The sequence below is a fragment of the Zosterops lateralis genome (assembly GCF_965231275.1).
Source record: "Zosterops lateralis genome assembly, chromosome: 10".
Lineage (NCBI taxonomy): Eukaryota > Metazoa > Chordata > Aves > Passeriformes > Zosteropidae > Zosterops > Zosterops lateralis.
In genome coordinates this window covers 25,710,299-25,733,053 of record NC_139770.1, presented here as the reverse complement: position 1 = coordinate 25,733,053, position 22,755 = coordinate 25,710,299, and the positions used below count along the sequence as shown (strand labels likewise).

Below are 22,755 nucleotides of genomic sequence, written 5' to 3'. Positions count from 1 at the left end.
AGTGAGCAAGTCCAATGAGCACCTTATGTTCAGCAGTATCAATAGACAGCATAGAGGTACAAATGGCAGTCTCAAAACTCTCTGGTATCCCCTTGTTATCTGATAAATAAGATAGCGGGGTTTTTCAAGCATACCTTTGTTTTGATAAAGTGGACACAACAGCAATCTTGACATTTTAAATACAACTTGTCAAGCAGATGGGAGGAAAAGTCCAGTTTGCTGAATAGCTCCTGGTTTCACTGATGGTCTGAAGGGCTGATGATCTGTATGTGCTGAAGCCCTACTGAAAGACCTCTCATTATCTTTAAAAAGAACTTTTAGACATTTAATCATCATTGCTACATTTTGCAGACCAAAACGCACAGATGTTTTTTAAAACTTTCTGCTCCTGGCAAGTCAGACTGTCGGCCTTTCAGAGCAGTGGTGACACAAACTGCTGTCCATTACCACAGTGGGCTGAATGATTTATTCATACCTCAGGCTCTCTTTTCCTGCCCTGTATCAATCCACAACAGAATCTATACTGGATCGCAAATCATAATGACCTATGACCAAAACCCAAGGGCAAACCTGCCACTTTTATAGATACATAAATGATTAATAACTGGGAAAGGAAATAATTGAATGTATTATTTGGTATATTAAATCATCTTTCTAAAGTGTGTTGTCTTTCAGCTTGCAACAAGTGAAATCACAGAGGAATACAAAAATCTGAGCCTGCTATTTCTGCAAATGCAACAGAGAATGAGAGCCTATGGACCAGCAGATTCCACATCACCACTCATGCTCCCATTTTCACTATGCCAAGAGAACAAACTCTTCACATTCCTTCATGCCTTCTCCAAAGGAAAAAAATTAACAGCAGAAATGACAATTGGTTCAACAAGAAATTAAGTATTTAATGAAGTAAAGCAAAGATTGTCTTAAATGGCCTAAGTCATCTTTTGGTAATGCAAAAAAAAAAAAAAATAAATGCAATTCTCTCCATCTCTGTATTAGTTTTACCTGTACATGAGCCTGAATTTGTCAGGAAAAGTAACTTGATATGCTCTGTGTGAGGCACAAGGAGCAGCACTTGCCATTGCAGAACTGTACAGATGAGTCAACTGCACCACTGCAAGAACTTACACCAAGAGCAAGTGTTCATCATCTCTCTGCACATCATTTCACAGCAGATTGTACTCTACCAGTATAAAATAGCATATTCAAATAATTTATTAAAATTTCATTGTGTTCACAATTATCTGTAAATTATTTACTGTTTGCTACAGTTAATCCATGCAGGAAGTTCAAAGAGAACATTACATTAACAGGTTTTTATCCTGTGGTGTGTTACAAGGATGCCTACAAAACCCAACTATAAGCTTTTAGTAGAAAGCTTCAGCTTTTGATCCAAACTGGCAAGTTCAAACATTTCAAAACCACAGTTTTCGCGAAAAAACAACTGGTGCAACAAGAGGAAGAGGTTTCATTTTTAATTAGTTCTGTCAGGATGATAACTTCCAGCAGTCCTCACCACCACTCCAGCTGGTAACAGTGCACTCACTGAGCTCCCTCACTGCAGATTTCCACAAACGCAGCCCAGCTTCCTCTGGCAGCAAAATGCAGGAATCACATCCTGCTGCTCACAGGCAGGGGTCAAGGAGCAGCAGTCACATGGAACATGAGATGCATGATCCTCCACCTGCACCGATCAGTGCAGGAACATCTTATTAATCAAAATACCAGCAACAAGGCAAAACATCAGCAAGGATCCAGATGGTAACTCTGCAAAAATTCCAGAATCCACTACCTGTTTACAGGGTGGTTCTGCAATCTCCTACTCAGAGAAGATGGATACATGATTCTACACCAAAACAGGTTAAAACCCCAAGTATTTCAAGGAAAATCCTTATTTTCCCTGACAATAAAAGGATACACATGCAGAACAGTGGATTTGTACTTGCCAGTCTTCCTCTTTCTTCCGCACTACCCTCAGTCATTCTACTCTAGGAAGAAAAAGAATCAATTTGATCATTCTGTGTGCCCTGACCAATGAAGCACTAAGACATTAAGGCTATCAAATACCTTAGTTTTCTAAAGGAGCATCATCACCTCTCCATATTAATTAACCTCATCCTCAAAGTCTTAGAAAATGAAGCTAAGAAATACTGAAAAATTTAAGTCATGTGGCACAGGAAGAAACAGGTAGAAGAAACGTAAATCACCAACAACCTGTTCTCAACCACCTTTCACTTTCACTGAAGGGAAGGTGGTAAGAAGGAAAAACAAGGGGGGAAATCCCTACCTAGCCATGTGACTCCAGGAGCCTTTTCCCCCAAGAGACCAGGCAAGTGGGATGTATCCCATCCTCATCAAACGTGCATGCCCTGCAACCATCCAGGGAAAAAGCAGACACTGGAAGATTCTGCCTCCTGTGGAACTTTGCCTGGCAATGGCACCTCAGAAACAGTCTGGAGAGATGCTTTTACTCCTTTGGCACTTGGCATGAGTTTACCCCTGAGCAGGAGCTCCACCTGAAGCTGCATCTGCTTTGAGTCAGTCCTTGTTCAAAAGCCTCTTTCTGTTCCTCAAGTGTTTTTTTAGTTAGTCCTACCTGGTGCAGAGGGGGACCACACTAACCTTCTGCAGCCCTGACTTCCCCAGGTAGTGATAGTCCACCAAAAGGAGATGGTTTGGATTTCAAAGCACTCAAGTCTCAAAGTGCTGCCCTCAATCTGCCAAATTCAGTCCCAGATGAGCCAAACTGGAAAGTTAAGCTACAAATATATTTCCTGGCCCCCAAGGAGTTCTAGTCCCCTGCTCCACTGGGGAACAGGTCACAGTTAAGTCCTATTATCTTGAAATTGTCTGTGTTTTATTTCAGACACTAATATTTATAAGTCTACAATACACGTTTAGAGTTTAACATTTACTTAAAATACCTCAATTTTAGTTCATTGAAGTCTCAGTTATTCAAGTTTCTTCTCCCATTCTCTTTTTGTGTTTCCAACTTCCAAGGAGTCCAAATATACACTTCTGAATCTCTAACCCTTTACAATTCAAACCATGCACAGTGTGCCAGTCACAAAATTAGTCTGTGATTTGCAAAGGAGGCTCAGCTCAAAAATAGAAAAAAAAAAAAAAGCAGCATGTGCAATGATTGCTCCATTTAAAGAGGAGGTGGGCAGAAATGAAAGTTACCACAAGATCAGAGAACCTTTTATATTGATTACAGTTTAAAAGGATAACAAGAATAAAGAAGCCTGTGAAGAGTTATTAGTACAGGGTAATCACTACTAATGAGTTATCATTAGCAAATGCATTTCAAAGTCACGAGAGATCTCAGGCACATAACTCCCAAGTACTGAAGCAAGGAGGGTTTACGGAATATGGGTATTCATAGGGATGTGGAAGTTTACTCGCCTCAGTACTGGATTCCTCTCTAGGGAATAATTCGGTAATTTCTATTTATTTTTTTATCTTTAATCTTCCATTTTTTAAACTCTTTTAGGACAAAAGTGCAGTAAACAGAAGCACATGCATGTACAAGTTCCATCATTAATTAGCTTTCACACATCATTATGATTTCAGCGCACTAAGCAATTGCTGCTAACTTTGTGCAAAACAGATCAATGTTGCTGTAAGGTAAAAAAAAACTGATCAGCTCCAAAATCTGCACTGACTTGTAATGCAACGCAAGCAGCTTTTATGCAGTGTCCTTTAGATTGTGTGATGCCCTGGAAAGTTTGGATATCAATACACACTTGGGTTAATTAAAACCAAGGTCAAATTAACAGTGTTGCTAGTTTATTTTATAACTAGGTATTACATCAAATTTCCTAATATCAGCAAATTGGGTATCAAAATTTGAGCTGCAAAATTAGTTCTAAACTTCAGCTAATTTAATAAGGATCATGGAGAGGTTAGTATCTCTTTAAAAGAAGAAGAAAGTAATAGTGGGTGCTACACTTTCTCCTGAACTTCCTATACTTTGTCTGAGGTTCCTCAGCTTCCTTGGCATATCACTCTTCTTTTCTTTGAGACAAGAAGTGCAAATAATTAACAGGAAAAAACAATTTATAGAAAACTGCACCATGTGCACAGACCAGAGGTAAAATATTTATTTTGCCAGTATTCTTGCAATAATTACAAGTAGGAAGAAAGGAGTTAATGCCCCAAAAAGTAAAATACAATGTAATTACTGGGTTATTTTCCTTCCCAGGAAGGCTTCAGAGTCTAGTGTAAGCCCGGCTTTATTTTTTATTGCAACAATAAGGAACATGCAACACAACTGAAGGTATGCAAAAGTCTTCAATGGTCTAAATGCTGTGGGCATCATGGCAGCTTGGTGGCAGAATGCCACACTCGCATAGAAGTGTTGAATTTACCAGAAAACCAATGGCCTTCAGAATATGGGAGAAAGATCTTTCCCTAAATAGATTTTACTGAATAAAGGGTACCTACTACATTCCACAGCCACATCAGTGTAGATCTCAGGTCTGTTGTGGATGTGCCCCAAATCGCAACAGTTCTGACACGCTTGATGGGATTTGGTGCAATTCTGAAAGCTTGGTCCAAGCAGTATTTGCAGAGCACATTCAATAGTTCCCTTACATTACTTACATTGGTCACCTCCAGTCAAAAGCTCAGGAGTGGCTGCAATTATACAGATTTGAGTAAAACAAGCCTGAAGTTTTCTAGGACCTCTGAATATAGAAGACACCTTAAAAACTACTGGCATTCATCAAATTACAGACTGAGGGAAGGAAAAGCATGATGGCTGCTTTTCTAAGTGAGGCTTGGTTTATTAGCATTAATGAAGGGTACTTGGTCCAGGTAACCACAGAAAGATAAAATCAGTATATTTTTCTCAAAAAGGATGCCCTTTAGTGACCCATGTTGGATCTTCAGATCTTTAACTTAAAACCTGTAATTATAAAACTACTGGTCCTTCAAAGTCTAAAACCCTGACAATTTCTTACATTTGTCTAAAGAAAATGCTCATGATGCATGAAAAACTCACAGTACAGAACAACTCCCTAGCTGCACCCACCCAAAGTGTGGGAGGTCACTGGACTAGTGCTTTCAGGGAATGCTGCAGACACTCTCACTTCCTCCCTTCCTTTCCCAGCAAGGGCTGCTCTGGAAGGAGGGTCATGTTCTGGGATGATGCTGCCCTGACCTCCCACAGCAACTGGGTCACTCATCAGTCTCCCAATCGGGGATGGATTTCTACCCTCACATTCATCTCAACCACCTTCCTTTCTTCTTGCTTCCAAGGTTAGGTTATAGCTTGACAGCTCTTTAATTTTGGTTTTGGTTTGGCTTCTTTAAAAATTCCCTTCTTTCAATCCCAAAAAAAACAACCAAGAAAGAACTCACAAAAAATTTAACCTCCATAACCCAACAGCAAAACGAAGTCTGCAAACACCTTCACCTGCCTGCTCTTCTGTGTCTACATTCTCCCTCACACCCCAAAGGTGATGGCTTGGTTTTGAGCTGCTATTCCTGTTTTCATACCCTTTAGAGAAGTATTTTGGTCAACACTCAGCAGAATTTAACTTCCCTAAATTCACAGTCCACAGCAGAAACACCACAAGAACATTCAGTCAATTTGTTTTTCAATTTGAATTTCATCATTCCCAAAGTCACACTGAAGCCCTCATTCAATTAATGCCTCTTCATTGACTTCAATTAGACCAGTACTGATCCTGTTTCTTCCCACACAATTCTACCATAATCTGGTTACTTCACACTGCAGCTATAATATTTCTCCTTTAAATCCCTAATCCCACAGAAAACTTTAAGTATTTATACTATGCAGACTGAGCAGTTATCCCAGTCTTGAAGAAGGAATGGAAGAAAAGCATAATATTGCCTGTTCTTCTGAGCAGATGTGGAAAAGCTCAGTGCCCTTTTGTCCCCTGGAGGGCTGGCTTTGGTTTGCACAGGTACTGGACACTGCCACAATAAACACGGTTCTTCCCAAGTTCAAGCCATATCACCTCAGAGGCAATCCTGGTTTGCAAAGCATGGAAACAGCTCCTCAGTGACACATCCATGAGCAGCACTCAGGACAGACTGCTCTGGCCTGGGCTAATGCAAGTCTGAAATAAACACAGCATTTTCAGAGACTCAGATAAGCCAGTTTGGTCCCCCACTGCCTTTCCCCCTCTTCCCTGTGTGATCCTGTCTAGATCACATCTCACATCAGTGTCCAGCTACATCTGCTGCCCCCTCACTAACAAAGGCTCCTTTCTTACAGCACATTGCCCAGTGCTCTCCCAACTTCAGCTGGAATGTTCCAGGTGGTAACACTTCCCTTGAGAAACTCCTCAGCAGCACTAAAAGGATCTATTTACAACTTTTTTTCCCCCTGGTATATGTATTAAAGATACCCCTTGACTGCCCTCCTCATGAGTGAACTTGAAACAAAAATTGAGTTCTTTATCTGTGCTTACATAGAAATAATATGTTGACAATTACATTAATGATACTACACATATTCTGCTTTTCAGAGTTCCTTTCTATCTAGTCCTCAAAATTTATCCCTTCCTTTATTCAATTTTCTGTAATGTTTTACTTATTTTTGCTGTAGATCTGGAACTGAATGTAGCATTCCCAGTGTGGAATAAGAACTGTCTATAATTTCATTTCTAAACTCAGTGTGTTGCACCTACTGGTTTCTTGCCTAGTTCTTTAGAAACCCCCACCTTTCCCTTTCTTCTGTCTTACCTGGTCACACATGTAACCCTTCAGTCCTTGTTTTTATCCAACACTTATCTTTCTCCCGAGATTTTCCACAGATCTATTTGGGATCATATTTTTCCAAAAGGCAAGTAATTTTGATCTCTGTTCCTATAACGCAGATACAGCTTCTGGTTTACAGTCACTGAAAGACTTGTGCTGTGAACACACATTCCTTCTTCCAGATGCTTAATAAAGTTATGGAGTGAGAAATTACCTCATTCAGCACCTCAGAAGACATCCATGAAACCCCACCAAACTGCCTCACTGTGTCTGTGAGCTGTCATCTGGTTTTCCAGAACTGAAGCTGCCAAGTATTGATGAAAATCAGAGCAGGAGCACACCCACAGCCTCGAGACACTCAGAGACCAAAGGCAGCAAAAAGACTGGTTTTGAGAGTAGGAGTAGAGAATCAGAGGCAAATCTCTCAGGTTCACCAAAAAAGCAAAGAGATTTTCCATGTACTTTCAAATGTGGAAAAGAACAATGCAATAGAAAAGGGGATAATTTTTTTTCAAAGTTACCTTTACTTGTGGTGCAGCAATAATTACATTTTCCTGCTCTTTAATCCTGTGAACAAAGAAGGTTTTAAGTGGACTTTACAGCTTAAAATTACTACTCCTTCTTCAATGAATTTACTCTACATGTTTACAAGCTGCTAGAAAACCAGCAGAAGTAGAGAGGAATGTCTAATAAAATCTCATCCTCAATTATTACAGCAATTAGAGCAACTATAACCAACTGTCACTCTCTAAGGAGTAAGTGATCCCAGTAAAAGCTGTCAGGGTGCAGTGAGCTGCCACATCTCCTCTGTCTGGGGAGGAACTGGGCTGTGATCCCCCGGATGGGCAGGATTCTCTGATGGATTATCTCTGCTGTAGCTGGAAAAATCAGAGAAATCAGAGCATCTGTGCAGGCAGTGCTGCCTGGCTGCTCTCACACCTCCCTGGAGCTAGAAAACAGCACTGCCAGGCGTGGGGTGAGAGCAGGGTACTCCCAGGAGACACCCCCAAAATTCCCAACCTCAGTCCCTGGGCTAGAACTTGTTGCTGTGATCAGCACCAGTGTACAACAACATGCTCATCAGGCCAGGAGGCAGATATAAAATAAATCTGATTTACTATTAATTAATAAAAACACGGCACCAAGCAGCCCTTGGCAGACCTACACAAGCATCTACTGAAAATGAATCTGACTGAAATCACATTAAAGTCACAACCCCTCAGGAGCCCAGGGAGCAGCACCCCAGGCAGCAGCACCTGGAGTAGGACACTGAGCTGGGCAGGGCTCTCACACCTGCTCCTGTGTTCTCTGCTGAAGGAGAATCTGCTGAAGCAGTGAGGAACAGACACACTGCTCCCAGATATTTTTTTAAGTGCAGTTACTTCTGCCATGCTTTGTAACAGATGCCATGGAGGTCTTGTCATTCAGCTCATCAGGATGTAACTGAAATTACAGAATGCCTTGACCAAGCTGTGCTTCGAAACAACCTATTTGACACATTTCTATTTTTAAAGCCTCCACTTTGGAGGCTGTAAATATGTAACAGATTTTCAGTGTAAGTGAACAGTCTCACTGATTTGAGGTAAAAAATTTAATAAAACAATCCTTTACAGATTCAAGAAGTCAATTCCAAATTTAGGCTTTTAGTGTTAAAACTGAAGTTACACAACAGAGAAGAAGGGCATATATCCAGGTCCAGCATTTAACATCAAACTAGAGATTCAAATCTTTGCTTTTCCTTTCTCTGGTGTGATCTTGTGTATCTCCAGTTATACAATTGGATTTTTTGACCTGAATTACTAGAGTGTAAAATATGAAGTTGTCTGTGATGGTAACATTCTTTTTAAAAGCATTATAATTTAGTTGGTAATAAAATGTCTTTATACTGTGAAATTTTTAATAATATTCCAAAAAAAAAAAAAAATGTACTTTCTCAGATAAGAGTCATCAAATGACAAGGCGTCATCTGGAAGATGTATTGATAATGGTAGAATAGTTCTTTATGGAAAGTAGGAACACAAATTGCAAAGAAATAATAAAAAAAAAAAAACTTAGAGGGTTTGTTACTATTATGTACTTAAATAAAACGATCGTATTTTTCCTCTATGTGCCTCTCAGGACAGGCAAGGAACTGTGTCCTGAACCTCCTCAAGCATTCTGTTCTCAAAATTTAAAACTATACTTAATTAACAAGAAAAATATACAAGATTATTTGAGTTTTGAAGACTGAGAGAAATGCTGCTCATTTTCACACTCGCAGCTCGGGCAGGTACCCTTAAAGCAACACTTCTATCAATTAACTGCATCCAGTCCCAAATCCCAGGCATGGAAATGGGCCTCTGCCAGTCCAGCCAACCTTTGTTTGTACCTGTGCAGTAGGAGAACTTTTACTAGCTGGAAATAATTTGCTATGCATCCACTGTCTCAGCATTCCATTGCTGAACTTTCTGGAAAGGGAAGTCCACTTGTGCAGGAAAATGAACATGCAGATTTCACCCAAAACCTACACTCCTTTTAAAAGATTTTTTTCCACGTGGCTGGATTCTCAGTTAACCAGCTCAGGCATCAGTAGCTGCCTTGGCCCACTTTCCTTCAGTAAAACATTAAACCTAACATGGTTCTGGTGTTGAATATTACCCTTTTGGAATGCCCAACCTTTGAGGTTTGTAAGGCAACCAGGTCCATTCTGCAGCCACTCGCCCTTCACTGCTGGTGGCAATTTGAAACACCCCAAGTGACAAAGGCAGGGAGCTGGGAAGGATCCCAATGTTCAGGAGCATCCTGGGCTGCAGGAGGAAAGCACAGAGGTGTGAAAGTTCCATTTACTGTAAGGGATAAGGTGTAATACACCTCCAGGGCATTTAGATAAAAGCCACACTACTTACCAACATATCGGTTTATTGCACCTCACCCAGAATCTCAAGGAGATTAAGAGGTGGTCAGAAAGAGATCATGGAGTTGTTCTCTTTGATAAAGATTTTAAAGTTTGGATCAGTGGAAAAATAAGTCAATTTTGTTCAATATCAGTTTAGTTTCTGTTTGGCCATGTCTTTAGTCTCTTAGCACCCAGGTAAGTTGCTTAGTTCATTTTTGCAAGGAGCCAAGCAAATATTCTTTCATAATACACTAATTATAAAGGTTTCAGCACGATAAAGAATCTGAAAGCCTCAAAAAGTAAGTTATTTTCACACAGCATGTAGATAATGATTACATTTATTCGAAGTTCAACTAAAAAAACCCACCAAGAATTACTTAGAAACTATGCAAATTATTTCCATTTTCATGGAATAATTAATGCCTATGAAACTTCCCAACATTTATCATCACTTCAATGTACAGTCAGACAAAAAGATGACAAATGCACTGTCTGAAAGGAGGAAAGTTCTTATAAATCATCTGTGAAGTCAGAGCTGGGCATGAACTGAGATGTTTGTGTGGTAGATTTATTTAAGAATAAAATGTGATGTCTTCAACTTTTATCCTATCAAAACCAAGTACAGTATCAATTTGGGTAAAAATAATTATGTGCTTTCAGTAGTCCTATCTTTCCTAATATTTGGAGGGGGTTTTCTCTTGCTCATTGGATTGCATTCATTTTTAACTGACACATTATAAGAACAATTCTCAGGACAGGGAAACTGGAAGGATGTAACAGAAGTGCTCAGTCTAGAATCATGCTTTCTAATTTAATTTTTTTTCTAAAGCACATCCCACCTCCCCAAGCCTTTGGAGTGACCCTGTTAAGTCTCATTCCAGAACAGAGCAAGAAATTTACCCTAAAGAAGGAGAGGAAGCTGCAGGTGAACAGGGAAATTCAGGCTGCCATGCTTCACACACACTCCTGAGCTCTAGGCCTGGAGTGGCAGCAGACTTCAAGGGAGAGAAAAGAAAAACCATTCAGCCTAAAGCTGAGAGGAGGAATTTCAGTTCTAACAAAGGCTCAGGAGGATCATCTCTTCCCAGGAATAACTGTGTGAGAAATCAGCTGCAGATGGAAAAGGAACCTTTATAGGCAAAGTCACCCCACAAACACTGATATAAAAATATCACAAAGCAAATGGGGGTCTTCGTCAAAGGCACATGCTGTATTAGTATTTTTAACTCCTAGGATTTTACATGTGAACTACTATCAAGAATCTATGTTGGTTCATTCAAGCCCCTTCAGTTAAGAACACATTAGACATAAAACAGCAGCCAAATTATTCAATTCTAAGACTTTTCCTGCTGCTAATCCATATAAAACCAATTATATCAAGAATAAAATTTGGCCCTATATATGCTTCTGTGAGGCAAAGTGAGGACTGCTGAAGCCAGGAAACTTGTCTGGTCATATGAACTTCAATAGGCCATGTCATGCAAATGGTCCCTATGATACTGCCTACAACTAGCTTTGTGGAAAACAAAACCAAAACACTAATTATTATTTCAGCTAGGCAGAAATATTGTTTTATTAATTTAATTCTTTTGGATTTTTAAAAATAATAAATTTAGTTTTAATTTCATATCAGGAATTGCTCCTTCTTGTCTCAGTACCCACTGCTGAAAAGGGCAGATGGTCAAGGTAACTGAGCCATGAGTGACAGATGAATATTTGACCAGTGTTCCACACAGGAGGATGCCCCAGGACTGCATTCCTGCTTGTCCTACCTGTCCTTTCTGCCATGGCCCTAGCAGAGAAAATTCCTCCAGGACCAAGGCAGCCCCTGCTCAGCAGGACCAGATGAAGTGGGAGAGGACAAGGGAGCATCCAGAACACAATGGCCAGTGTCTCAGCCTCCTCCATTGGTCCTTTTAGGCCAAGATCACTTTTTAATTTTTATTTTGATTTTTATGGCTTTGATAGCATCTAAACAATGTTGTTAAGTTGTGTAGGATTCCTAATCTTCTACTAATTCTTAAAACAAGTACCAGGAAAATAACAGGAGTGATTTTGGCACATATTTTACTTGTTAAATGTTGTTTCAGGTAGGAAACACAGCAACCTATTTAACAGCTTTCATCTTATATGGAACAAGGTGTCAATAAAAAGCAGTTTAGCGGCTTTGACAGCAGGGAACACAAAAAGTTGCTTGTTGGGACTGATGTTATGTAAATGGCAACAGGAGATGGCCAGACCCTCCAGTCTGGGAGTTGGGACAGAAAGATTCTACTTGGGAAACTCTTAACAGGTTTGCAAGTCCAGAAAACCTGACATGAGACATTAACAGTATAAACTCCTTGGGATACTGTTGGGATTTTTTTAAGGGTTTTTTTTGCTGCTGCTGTTAAAGCAGGGGAGGATGCTTAAAGGAGAAGAGAGTTTTCCAAAGCTGCAATGTTCTGTAACACTGAAGATGATTGATAAGGTGGTTAATCATAAAATATACATTTTGCTTTCAGATCCTACAGACCAGGTACCTGTGCTAAACTATGCCCGGCATTAATTACAAACCAGTATTATGAATTTGAAATCATCCCATTTAGACTATAGGTATCTTCTACAGATTTACATAACAAAGGGAAGAGCATCAATGTTTCACAAGACAGGTAGGTTTGAAAATATTGGGTTTAAAAGCACACTTAAATCTAGGCACATAAAATGCTTCAATTCATGCAGCCTCCCATGCAGACCAGAAACCTTCACTTCCAAACACAACTTCTGAAAAACCTCGTGTCCAACATAACATAGCCCAGCTGTCTGCTAGTCAACAGCAAAATGTGCTTGCAAACACAGTACTTTGGTATTTACCATTGGTTGCTTGAAGCTAAAATCCAGCTGTTCATTAGAAACTGATCCACCAGGCAGTGGAAGGTGTTTCCTGAGGGGATTCTTCAACCTTTTGCAAGAAATGTGCACTTAATTCCACGACCTTTTGCAATATTTTCTTAGCCAGCTGCCAGAATTACTATTTTATTTTGTCTTTTTCTAATATACCCTTTTATCTTACAACTTCTGATTTATTGAAATGATAAGCTGTGTAAGAAGAAAAAGAGAATTAACTTCTTCCTCTAAATTTCATTGCACTTTTTTCATGATTAGAACCATTTTCACAATTACCATCCTGGTACAATCACAGATGCAACTGAAACATCCTTTTTCGAGGAATAAAAAGAGCTCTGAATTCCATAAAATAAAAGTTCAGCTTGAACTGTTCAATATTGAAATTTGAAATCTGCATTTGTTTTAAGTATTTCAATTTCAGAGTTTCAAAGTGAAAGTAGAAAGAAACTTAAAATCCTTGACTGCCCAGCTCTGTCAGCCAGGGAGGAAATCCATTTTTGTATGAATAAACCCTGACAGGATGCTGGCTTGGCATGTCCACTGAAAAGCATTACAGTAGAAAGAGTCCACTTTATTCTATTAACTGCTTCTAATATCCTCTCATTTCAATTTCTATTTCAACTTCAAATTGTCATAATTGAATTCCATTACTTCATCTGGGGGTTTTGACAGATTAGAGAGCTGCTACCATGAATCTCTCTCCCCGCCCCTACATTGGCAGTTATATAATCAAGTGAGCCCTTTTTTTTCTAGCCCATAGAATGCAAGAACAGCTTGAGGTGATTGGAAGTCTCAGCACAAAGGACTTTTCTTACCCCTCCCTGCTGACTGAAAGGACTGATATCCCATGAAACTTCATCTGGACAGCTGAGCTGAGCCATGTCTTTACTCAGCTACCTGGAACACTGTTCCTCATCCCTGCCTTACCTCCATCCACTCTGCCTCTTTAGATAAACTGGTAAGAAAAGGATGAACACAGCAATTTTGTATCTAAAAAATGTAATTTTCACAGAGGATGCAGCTTCCAGCCCAGTGCAAGGCAGGAGGTGGTGCAGAGCAGCCCTGGAGCACTCAGTGTCCCTATCCCTGCTCGGGCAGCTGCCCTGGGATGTCACCTCCACCTGCAGAGCACAGAGCCACAGACCTGCAGCAGAAACCTGTCACAAACAAAGCTCTGCACAGCCCATGCCTTTGGAGAGCTGTCTGGAACACAGCAGAACAGCACCTGGAGCCATATATGCAGCAATCCTTTCCCTGGTAACTGAGCTGCCGTTCACCTTCCAGGAATAATCCTTATGGATTCTCCTACTCTCAGTAACCGTGCACTGCACTGCCAAACAAAGGCTGATTAGTGACCTGAGTGACACTTTTCCTTTGAAGTGTCTCCAGGGAAAGACACTCCATGCATTAAGAACACATTTGCTTACCAGAGGTGCCTGAAAAAAAAGGCACTTCAGGCTGCAGCTCACACGCATCAATTATCTCAGCTCTGAACCTTTCCCATGCTCAGTTCCACAATCCCCCAGCTGGCACCCATCATGGGTATTCCAAACAGCACAACTATGCAGGATACACACCAGGAAAACCATGTATTAATTTCTTCTTGGGTCATATGAAGACTAATTTAATCCCTTTTCCTTCCTTCCCCCCAAAAAAAGAAATAATTTGTGACTTGAGAAGGCACTTTGAAACAATCCATTTTAACTTCACTAAACTTCTGTAGCCAGCAGAGTGCACTATGACAGGCATGGATATGCTGGGCCACATCCAAATCAAGTTTAAGTTGACATAATAAACTGATTTATTATCTGTTAAACAAGCTACTAAAAGTACATGGAATTAGATGAAACTTTTAGCATGTATCTTGAAAAAAACCCCAAACCAACAATTAGTTGCTCTCACAGAGCACTTCCTGGCAAAACCAAGCTACCAGTAAGGAACTGTTTACTCTTTTCTGAAGAACAACAAGTATTAGTGACAGAATTATTTCAATATGATTTTTTTGTTGGTGTTTATTGGCAGTTATTTTCTGTAGGGCAATTAAGACAAAGCTTGATTGCGAGGAAAGCTTAATTTGCAAAGAGAAATACATATTTCATGAAATCTGATAAGGTGTTTCTAATTGTGGAAATTGCCTTACCTGCAAAAAATGCTGCATCTCTTTTTCTGGGGAGGAGAGAGATTTTCTATACCCTAAATATCCACTCCTGTTGAACTAATCAGTCAGTGATGCATGAAATTAGACTTCACCTGTCAGGGTGACCTTGTAAACGTCTTTTGGAACCTATTATTTAACAAACACTCCAGGATAACTCATCAGGGAGGTCACAGAACTGGACACAGAGCTAACTCACACCTCAGGAACAAAGATGTCTGGCTTTTTTGTAGCTCCATGTTATTATAAGAGCAAATCACATTTTGAGGGGCCTGCCATTGAACCTTTACTTCCATATGGCTTTAAAGAGATAGAAACTAATTAAATATAAAAGCCTTTCAAAAAGTCTTTTTTTTTTTTTCTTTCTATGCCTATATTACCAAGCAGTGCTTGATATCTACATTGATCAAATGAGCAGCTGCTACAATGGAATCCATGTGGGTAGAAACAAGTGACATTACAGCATCTTGTACTGCAGAGCTTCCACACAGCTCCTGCTTCTGGAACAGGAAAAAAGCTGGGGAACAGCCCCAGTGACCACAACTACAGAGCTTAGAGAGGAAAGGAATCAAGCTCACATCATGCCAGACTCAGGATTGCACCTGGCGGTCTGAAAATCCTACACTGGCTAACCTGGTGGCCTGAGACAGAAAAACAACACTTACAACACTTCCCATTGAAATGAGAACTCCCCAGGCTTGTAGCAGGAAAGTTGGCTGTTTATTTTTAGGAAATAAAAAGGAAGTGGCCACCATGAATTTAATTGCAAACAACAAACCTGAATAGCTCAAACACCTGATACAACAGATAAATGATTAGCTAATGAGCAGGTGTCTTTAATCAGGATCACAGCAGTTTCTTGCTGGTGGACAGAGGACACATGATTTTGACAAAACATACACAGTTTTTGGTTGCAACACATCATTTTTTCAGTGGGTTTTCTCCCTTTTTTGTGCTCCTGTATAATCTGGCACAAACTCTGTATAATGGTTTCTATCTACTTTAAAACGTTGTGTGCGCCCTACAACTGCAGAGGACATTTAAATGCCAAGAGAACAATCCAGCACAGAAAAATATGTGTGTTTGTGTATATATATATGATCTCTACTTGTCCTAATAAAAAATTAAGAACTCTACAAAAGCAAATACAACCATCTCAGATCATCCACTTTCCTCATAAAGCTTCTTACTTATTGAGTTAAATTCACAGTAAATTGGTTTATAAACTAATCAAAAGGTAGCAGAGGAAGAGAGAAGATAAATAGGTCCTGACAGCTTTTTTTCCTTTTTTACCCAGGCAGCCCCTGTTTCTCTGCCATGATCCACCCATCCCAGCCCTGTGCTGCAGACTGCCTGAGCAAGAGGATGAACTCCAGTGTCTGTGACTGAACACACAGGTCAATCACCAAACAGAATTCCTGTTATGATCCTGCGTGCAAGCTGTGCATCCTGATCAGATGGGGCACATCGATCACAGCTGATACCCCACATTCCTGCCAGGATTTGCTAATCTCTGTGAACACTGGCACATGTGAACTGTTACCACAGCACTGTGCTGCAGTTCCAGCTGTTTCTGAAGGGAAGCATTTCCAGGGAGACTGGTGGGATAGCCCTGTGCCAGCACTGCCACGCCAGGTGGGCCAGCACACAACCAGGACCAGGAGCTGAGCTAACTCAGATTTTTTGTGTTATTGCAGCTCTCTGGGGACTCACAGGATCAGAGTCGAGCTGCAGACACTCTGAGCTGCTCAGTCAGGCACCTCTGTTCCCCAGGAGGGTGGCTCAGAGGGAATATTGCAGGCTGAGCCCTGGCAGTGCCAGAGGGGCTCTCCTGATGAGAAGATGAAAGATTGCAGCTGACTGCCCATGGCCATTCCCAGACTCCACTGCACTAACTCACTCTCCTCGTGCACTGACACGGTTTAACTTCCAGCAAAGTACAATTGATAGAAAGTGAACTCTGAAGAAACTGGAGTGAGTTTGGGGCTGGCTGGGTTCACTTCAGCACAGACACGGTTCTGGACAGAAATGACAGAATCCCTTTGTGACAAAAGAGATTTGAAAACATTGATAGACATTTTCATCAACAGAATTTCCTACTTTCACCCAGCTCCAGGTGTGTTAAAACATCCTGGCAGCTGAACTGTGGACTTGAGGAAAACGCAATTTAAAAATGAAAAATACTTAAATCAATTTTTGTAATCTTTAAAAAACAAAAAAAAATCATATGTTGTGGAAAGTTAAATGCCTTTATTTCACTCAAGGCTAATAATACACAGTCTGTCAATGATCACAAAAAACCACAAAAAACCCTGAAGAAATTTCAGAAGTTAGCAGTGTAATGGAATCTCTATAACTCCTATAAATCCTCATTTTTATTGTCTTGTAGCAATATCTTTGAAGCACCAGAAAGGTGCACAGAAAGCTGAGTTTCCTTATACTGTGAAGCCTGAACTGGGAATTTCCTAAACTTCCTGTGTGTAGCCACAGGGGCTAGAGAAAAACCATGAATTGGCTGTTATCAGGTATTCTGCACTCAGACAAACACCAGTGGAGGTAGAACCAAACACAGAGCAGAATCAACACTAAATCATAATAGCAGAGAAGTTTTCATATCAATGTTTTCTTCACAACGTAATCACATAGCAGATTTTTCATTTCTGGGAAAATGGAAGATGCTCCATCATCCATCATCCCCATCTTAAAAGGCATTCCTGTGCAATTTACTCTCCAAGGTGAAAAAAAAAACCAAAAACCAAAAACCAAAAACCAAAAAAAAAAACCAAAAAAAAAAAAAAAAAAAAAAAACCAAAAAAAAACCCAAAACAAAACAAAAAACCAAACAACAAACAAACAAACAAACCCACCCAAAACCAATCCAAAACAAAACAAACAAAAAACCCACCAAAAACCCCACCTAAACAACAACAACAAAAAAATCCACCAAAAAAGCAAACAAACAAACAAACAAAAAAAAAAAAAAAAAAAAACAAACCACCACACAAAAAAAGAAAAAAGCTTCAAGTAAAAAATAATCATCCATGTCGTGGTTGATTAACCTCACAAAGAATAATTCATTACATTTCAGTAAATTATGGCCTTGAGACCACTGAAGTAGGCATGAAATTACCAGGCTGTATTTATTCTCTCCCTCCATTTATGAAATGGAGGAAGTGCTGCAGCACGGAAGGGCTTTTCTGTTCAAGGCTTTTTTACATTATTAACAAATAAGTGCTGGGTTTGTATTTGGAATTTGATGAAGATTACCAGTGTAATTTCACAGGTTCCCAGTGACACATCCAAGGAAAGTGTTTAACAGGGAGCTGAGCTGACATTTGGCTGGCAAAGCCTTTGAACCAGTGAGTGCATTAATTCCTCTGCAAACATCCTAAGCCCACAAAGGCTTATACTATTGTTTCTGAATTATCCACAAGCTTTGAACTGAGAGGCCTCCCACAGGGTCACAGATCACTGGTTCTGCCTAGATGAGTCTCCAGCATGCTGATCAATAAGAGACATAATTGGAAGGTCTCGAATAATTGGAAATTTTAAAGGACTGCTGCAACTCTTCAACACACAACTGGTACAGAAGCATATAAAAATACCAGAGTCTGAAGGGAGTTTAAAACAATGCTCTAGCTTCAGTTTTTAGATACTTTGCCCTTCCAGAAACATCCTTCTTCGTGATTAGTAGCTGGCAATTCGACCCATCATTTTCTGGACAAAAGTAGTTCAGGTTATGAATATTTGAGATTTGAAAACTCTCGTCTAACTTATACTGGAATAGCATGGTCAAACTTCTGGGGAAGAAAACAGAAATAGCAAATATACTTCAAGGATTTTTTTTTCTTTTTTACAGAACTGGCAAACGTCAAAGTAAAATCAAATCCATATAAATAAGATTACACATTTCATACAAGATTTGCAGTACATCCTGATCTTACTGAGGTATCAGAGTTCTAACAGTAATAATTTTCCCTGTACCTGCTCTGCCAACAGAAGTTTATCTGAGCTTTGAGCTCAGATGACATCTGGGATATGCTAGTGGTGCCAGAGAAAGCACAGGAGCTGAATTCCCCCACCATCATATGCCATTACAAAAGTGCAAGAACACCAACACCACAGTGGGTTTGGTGGGAAAAAAATGAGCTGCTGATGAGGTGTTACCTCATTCCTGAACAAACGTCAAAGATTCCACTAGCAATGTGGAATGACCTACTATTCAGTTTTGTTATATCCCCTACACTATTTCCACAGAAAGAACAACAAAAGCAAAGCTCCTGACTGTTTCACTTCTGGACCTTTTACTGCCTGTAATCTCGAAAGGAATGGTATCTTCTGTCAGGCCCACTTCTAAAATGCTGCTCTTCTGCACGATTTTGGTTTTGTTTTTAAAGCTTCAACTCTTCCTTCAAGAAGATCAGACAACAGCTCATCATCTGCTTGAATACAGATCTTCATGTGAAGTAGGGATTAATTGCCAAGGAAAAGACTGTACTTTCAGATGTTGAAGTAGTCTGACAAGAACAAGAAAAGGTTTCCAGCAGAGACCTAAGCAGAGGTCAGATTAGCCACAGAATACCCAGTCTCCAATGCAGGTCTTATGCAGGTCACACCAACCAACGAGTATTTCATTCTGCCTGGGGGTGCCACCAGGAGCCAGAGTGCTGAAATGACACTAAACACGTCTGTCCTAAAAAACTTCCAGTCCTTGCAGCTGGAAATGCAGGCTGGCAGACTAGACTAGGTGAGGCACCTGAGGCAGCCACACCAGGCAGTGCCAGCCCAACCTCCGGGTGAGTTTGAGTATGGGAAGGAAAAACACTTTTCTCCCTGCAGTGGGAGGGCCTGGAGCAGGGAGGGGACACAGGAGGTCTGCAGGGACCTGGATTTGTTTATTTCTCTGATTTATATCTGAATAGGCTGTGGGAAGGTTCTGCCCCAGCTGTAAGTTAAGCACAGTGCCCTGTGCAGAACATGGACAGTGTCCAAAGGTTCCGGCTCCTCTGCAAGCCCTGAAAGCTCGGATGGGAGCTTTGGAACAAGAATGCTTCTCTACACGAGAATGCCAGAAAGGAGATTCAGCTCCCCATGTCAATGGGAGCACAGGAAGGAAATGTTGTGCACCACAGAGCAGGGGCTCAGGGCCCTCCATAATTAAATAAGTAAATCTTTCTGCAGTAGTCAAGGAGGGCAAAGCCTGCTCTGAGCCCTGAGCCACAAACGCTGTGTCCTCACTGCACACCCACAGCTTGGGACTCACTTCCCTCCCTCACGTCAGAGAACAAACTGCACCCACAATATCATGCATATGATGGGTTATATTAGCGAGGGTTAATCTGCTATGCAGCAAATACATGTCTTTTCTTGAGAAAATACATCAGAAATTGCATCAGTTGAACATTACATTCCACCCCATTCCAGTGATAGGACTCCAAGAGATAAACAGACAACCACCGCCAACACCCTCAGAAAGAAGGAAAACAATTCATGTCCTGGAAAGTTCCTAAATACTGTGCTCAACTGAATTTTTTGCTGAACTATCCCCTCTGGAAATTGCATTTCAAAGACTGAGAGGATACCTAAACTGAAGAGCTTAAAGTAGAAATCTTGAAATGCAGCATTTCTCCATGTTTAACCATCATAAATTCATCCTAAAATATGAATCGGTCAATAATGCAAAGCAAGGCAGTTGTGTAACAGGAAGGAAAAGAGAACTGGAAACAAGGCCCAGCAAAATCAAAGAAATATCATATTTTTAATATGACTGTGAGGCATTTTAAAATATTGAAAGGTAGGTTAGAAGAAATAGCCCAGTTGTAATTAATTGTCTTTGAAAGTATAAATGTGTAATTTTTACACATTTCCTGACAAACCTTTTATTTAGCAATTGATGCCATTTTGCAGCTCGTCTCTCTGATAACTTTAAATGCCCAGCATTTCACTGTGACAGCTGGCAAGAAATCTGCTGTGAGTTTTCTCATTAAAAGTAAAGCTATGTTAGTAGCCAAATAGTCAAAAATGTGAAAGGTTAAAATTTAACGATGGGGAAAAGACTTGTTTCAACTTAACAAAAAACTCAGAACTTGAACTTTGTCAGAAACAGCAGTTTGCTATTATTTGCAGGGAAAAAGTGGTAGGTGTTAAAAAGTTTATCAGGAGTTTAATAAATTGCCAAGAAGTTAAGGTCAGAAGGTCAAAAAGAACAAAAAAAGAATTATACAACACATGTAAGAGACAGACTAGAGTTTGTATGGTATAAAAATATAAAAGATCCTCAAGGATTTGCTCTGTAAAAAGCTTCTGAGAGCAAGTGCTCCTGGGACTGCCTATTACCAGAAGATATCCCATTCTAATGTACATTCACTAAGTCTTCCACTCTTAATGGAAAACTTTACCTTTGGGGGACATGTTTTTATGACAACACTATTTCTTCAGAAGTAAAACTCACCTCATTCTTACTTTAACAAAGCAATTTTAGATGTGCGTGGTTTTCTTTGGGTGAAAAAAGAATAAAAGGCTACTAAAATATTTCAATCATCTGAACAGCATTGTGCAGTAAGTGCTAATCAGGCAAAACCCCAAACCATGCAATATTCCATCTCTTCCCAACACAAATGCAATGGCCCTATATTAACCACCACAATTAAGTATTCACACGGGTTATACATTTGTTTTATGTACCCCAAACTGATGTTTTAAAACAATAAATTATAATCTCACACTGTTTCTGCCTCTTGCATCTGATACTAACAAAGCAAGCATTAAGGGGAAGCAGGACTCAGTTCAGAGACATTAATTCAGGTGACAGAATCAATAGACAATATTTACTGGTCAGCAGAGTATCAGCCTGAGCTTTACAACTAGAATCAAAATTATTGACAACAGCAATTCAAGTGACTTCACCCCTCCCAAGCATTAGTGGAAATTGCTCTCCTTTGGCATTAATTTCTTTAATGGCAGCTTTGGGAGTTCTCAAATCCAGATGGCTTATTTAGGTGTTTAATTTTAGGCACCTGCACTTGCTGTGATCCAGGCTTTGACAAAGATTTGTGCATGCTTCCCCACTTCACTGAGTAGGGAGCAGGATACTTTGCAGCAAGTGTTTACAGGAACAAGCTCCAATACTTATATTCTTATTTTAATGATTATGTCTAGCTCAACAGCCTCTGCCCACATAAATTTTATAGCTCTTGGTCTAAGAACATGAGTCCCAGAGTGGATTTAACACCAAGGTGCCTTTGGACTGCGCTCAGACATCATGGCCACGTGGAGTTCCTGAGGCACAGGATTCCAGCAAATCCATTTCCAATGCAAAAGTCACCTGTGATTTTCCAGAGTTCCTAGGTGGATCTCCTCCTTCACCTATGTCCCTGAAATAAGATGGACACTGCTCCTACCTTTCTTCCTGCCCTTCTCAGTTTGCTTGGTACTGACCTGGCCACATCTCCTCCTGCTCAGGAAGAGTATCCCTGGCTGAATCCCAGATAACAGAGCATTCCCTCAGAAGCATTCCACGTTCAGCTGCAGACACAATAGCACAAACTGGAAAGTTAAGTCTCCACAGTATTTTGTGGAAGGGACAAGATTTATGCCACACTTGTGTTTCTCAACAGAAGCTTTATTACACTGTTCTGTGTAGTGCCTCTCCACAGAAAAACAGAGCCCAGATTTCAATCTCAGCTTTTAACCATGAAAAAACAGTTTTTCCCCAGGACTCAGCACCACACAGTTGCTGCTACTTCTCATGATTTGCAAGCGTTTTCTTGTTGTTAAATTACACTTTTTGCAGTGTGTCAAATGTGCAGCTCTGAACACCCTGCACAATTACCATGCAAAGGGCTGATTATGTTTTACTGCAACTGCTCTTTCTAGCAAATGCCTCAGAAAACTGCAGTGCTGCAATTACAATACACTGATGATCAAGTCTTTCACATGATCCAAACATTTCAGGGAGTTTCACCCCTTTTTATTTATTCTGTTAGGAAATACATGAGCAATGTAATTATTTAGTCTCCTTCTGTCACTTCAATACCAAAATAACTGTTCACCCCAGAAAGAATACTAGCCCGTACATCCTTTCTGCTTTCTCACTCTTAACCAGCCC

The 22,755-nt window shown here is 40.2% G+C and overlaps 1 protein-coding gene across 5 annotated transcripts in view; it reads right to left on the bottom strand.

Moving 5' to 3' along the window:
* CLSTN2 (calsyntenin 2) overlaps window positions 1-22,109 on the bottom strand; it is a 267,508-nt gene extending 245,399 nt beyond the window's left edge. For all 5 annotated transcript variants that reach the window (XM_083868329.1, XM_083868331.1, XM_083868332.1 and 2 more), the window contains exon 1: window positions 22,086-22,109. In XM_083868329.1, the coding sequence (XP_083724455.1) occupies window positions 22,086-22,095 (10 nt within the window). In that variant the 5' untranslated portion in view covers window positions 22,096-22,109. The remainder of the gene's footprint in view (window positions 1-22,085) is intronic.
* Between the last annotated feature and the right edge of the window lie 646 nt (window positions 22,110-22,755).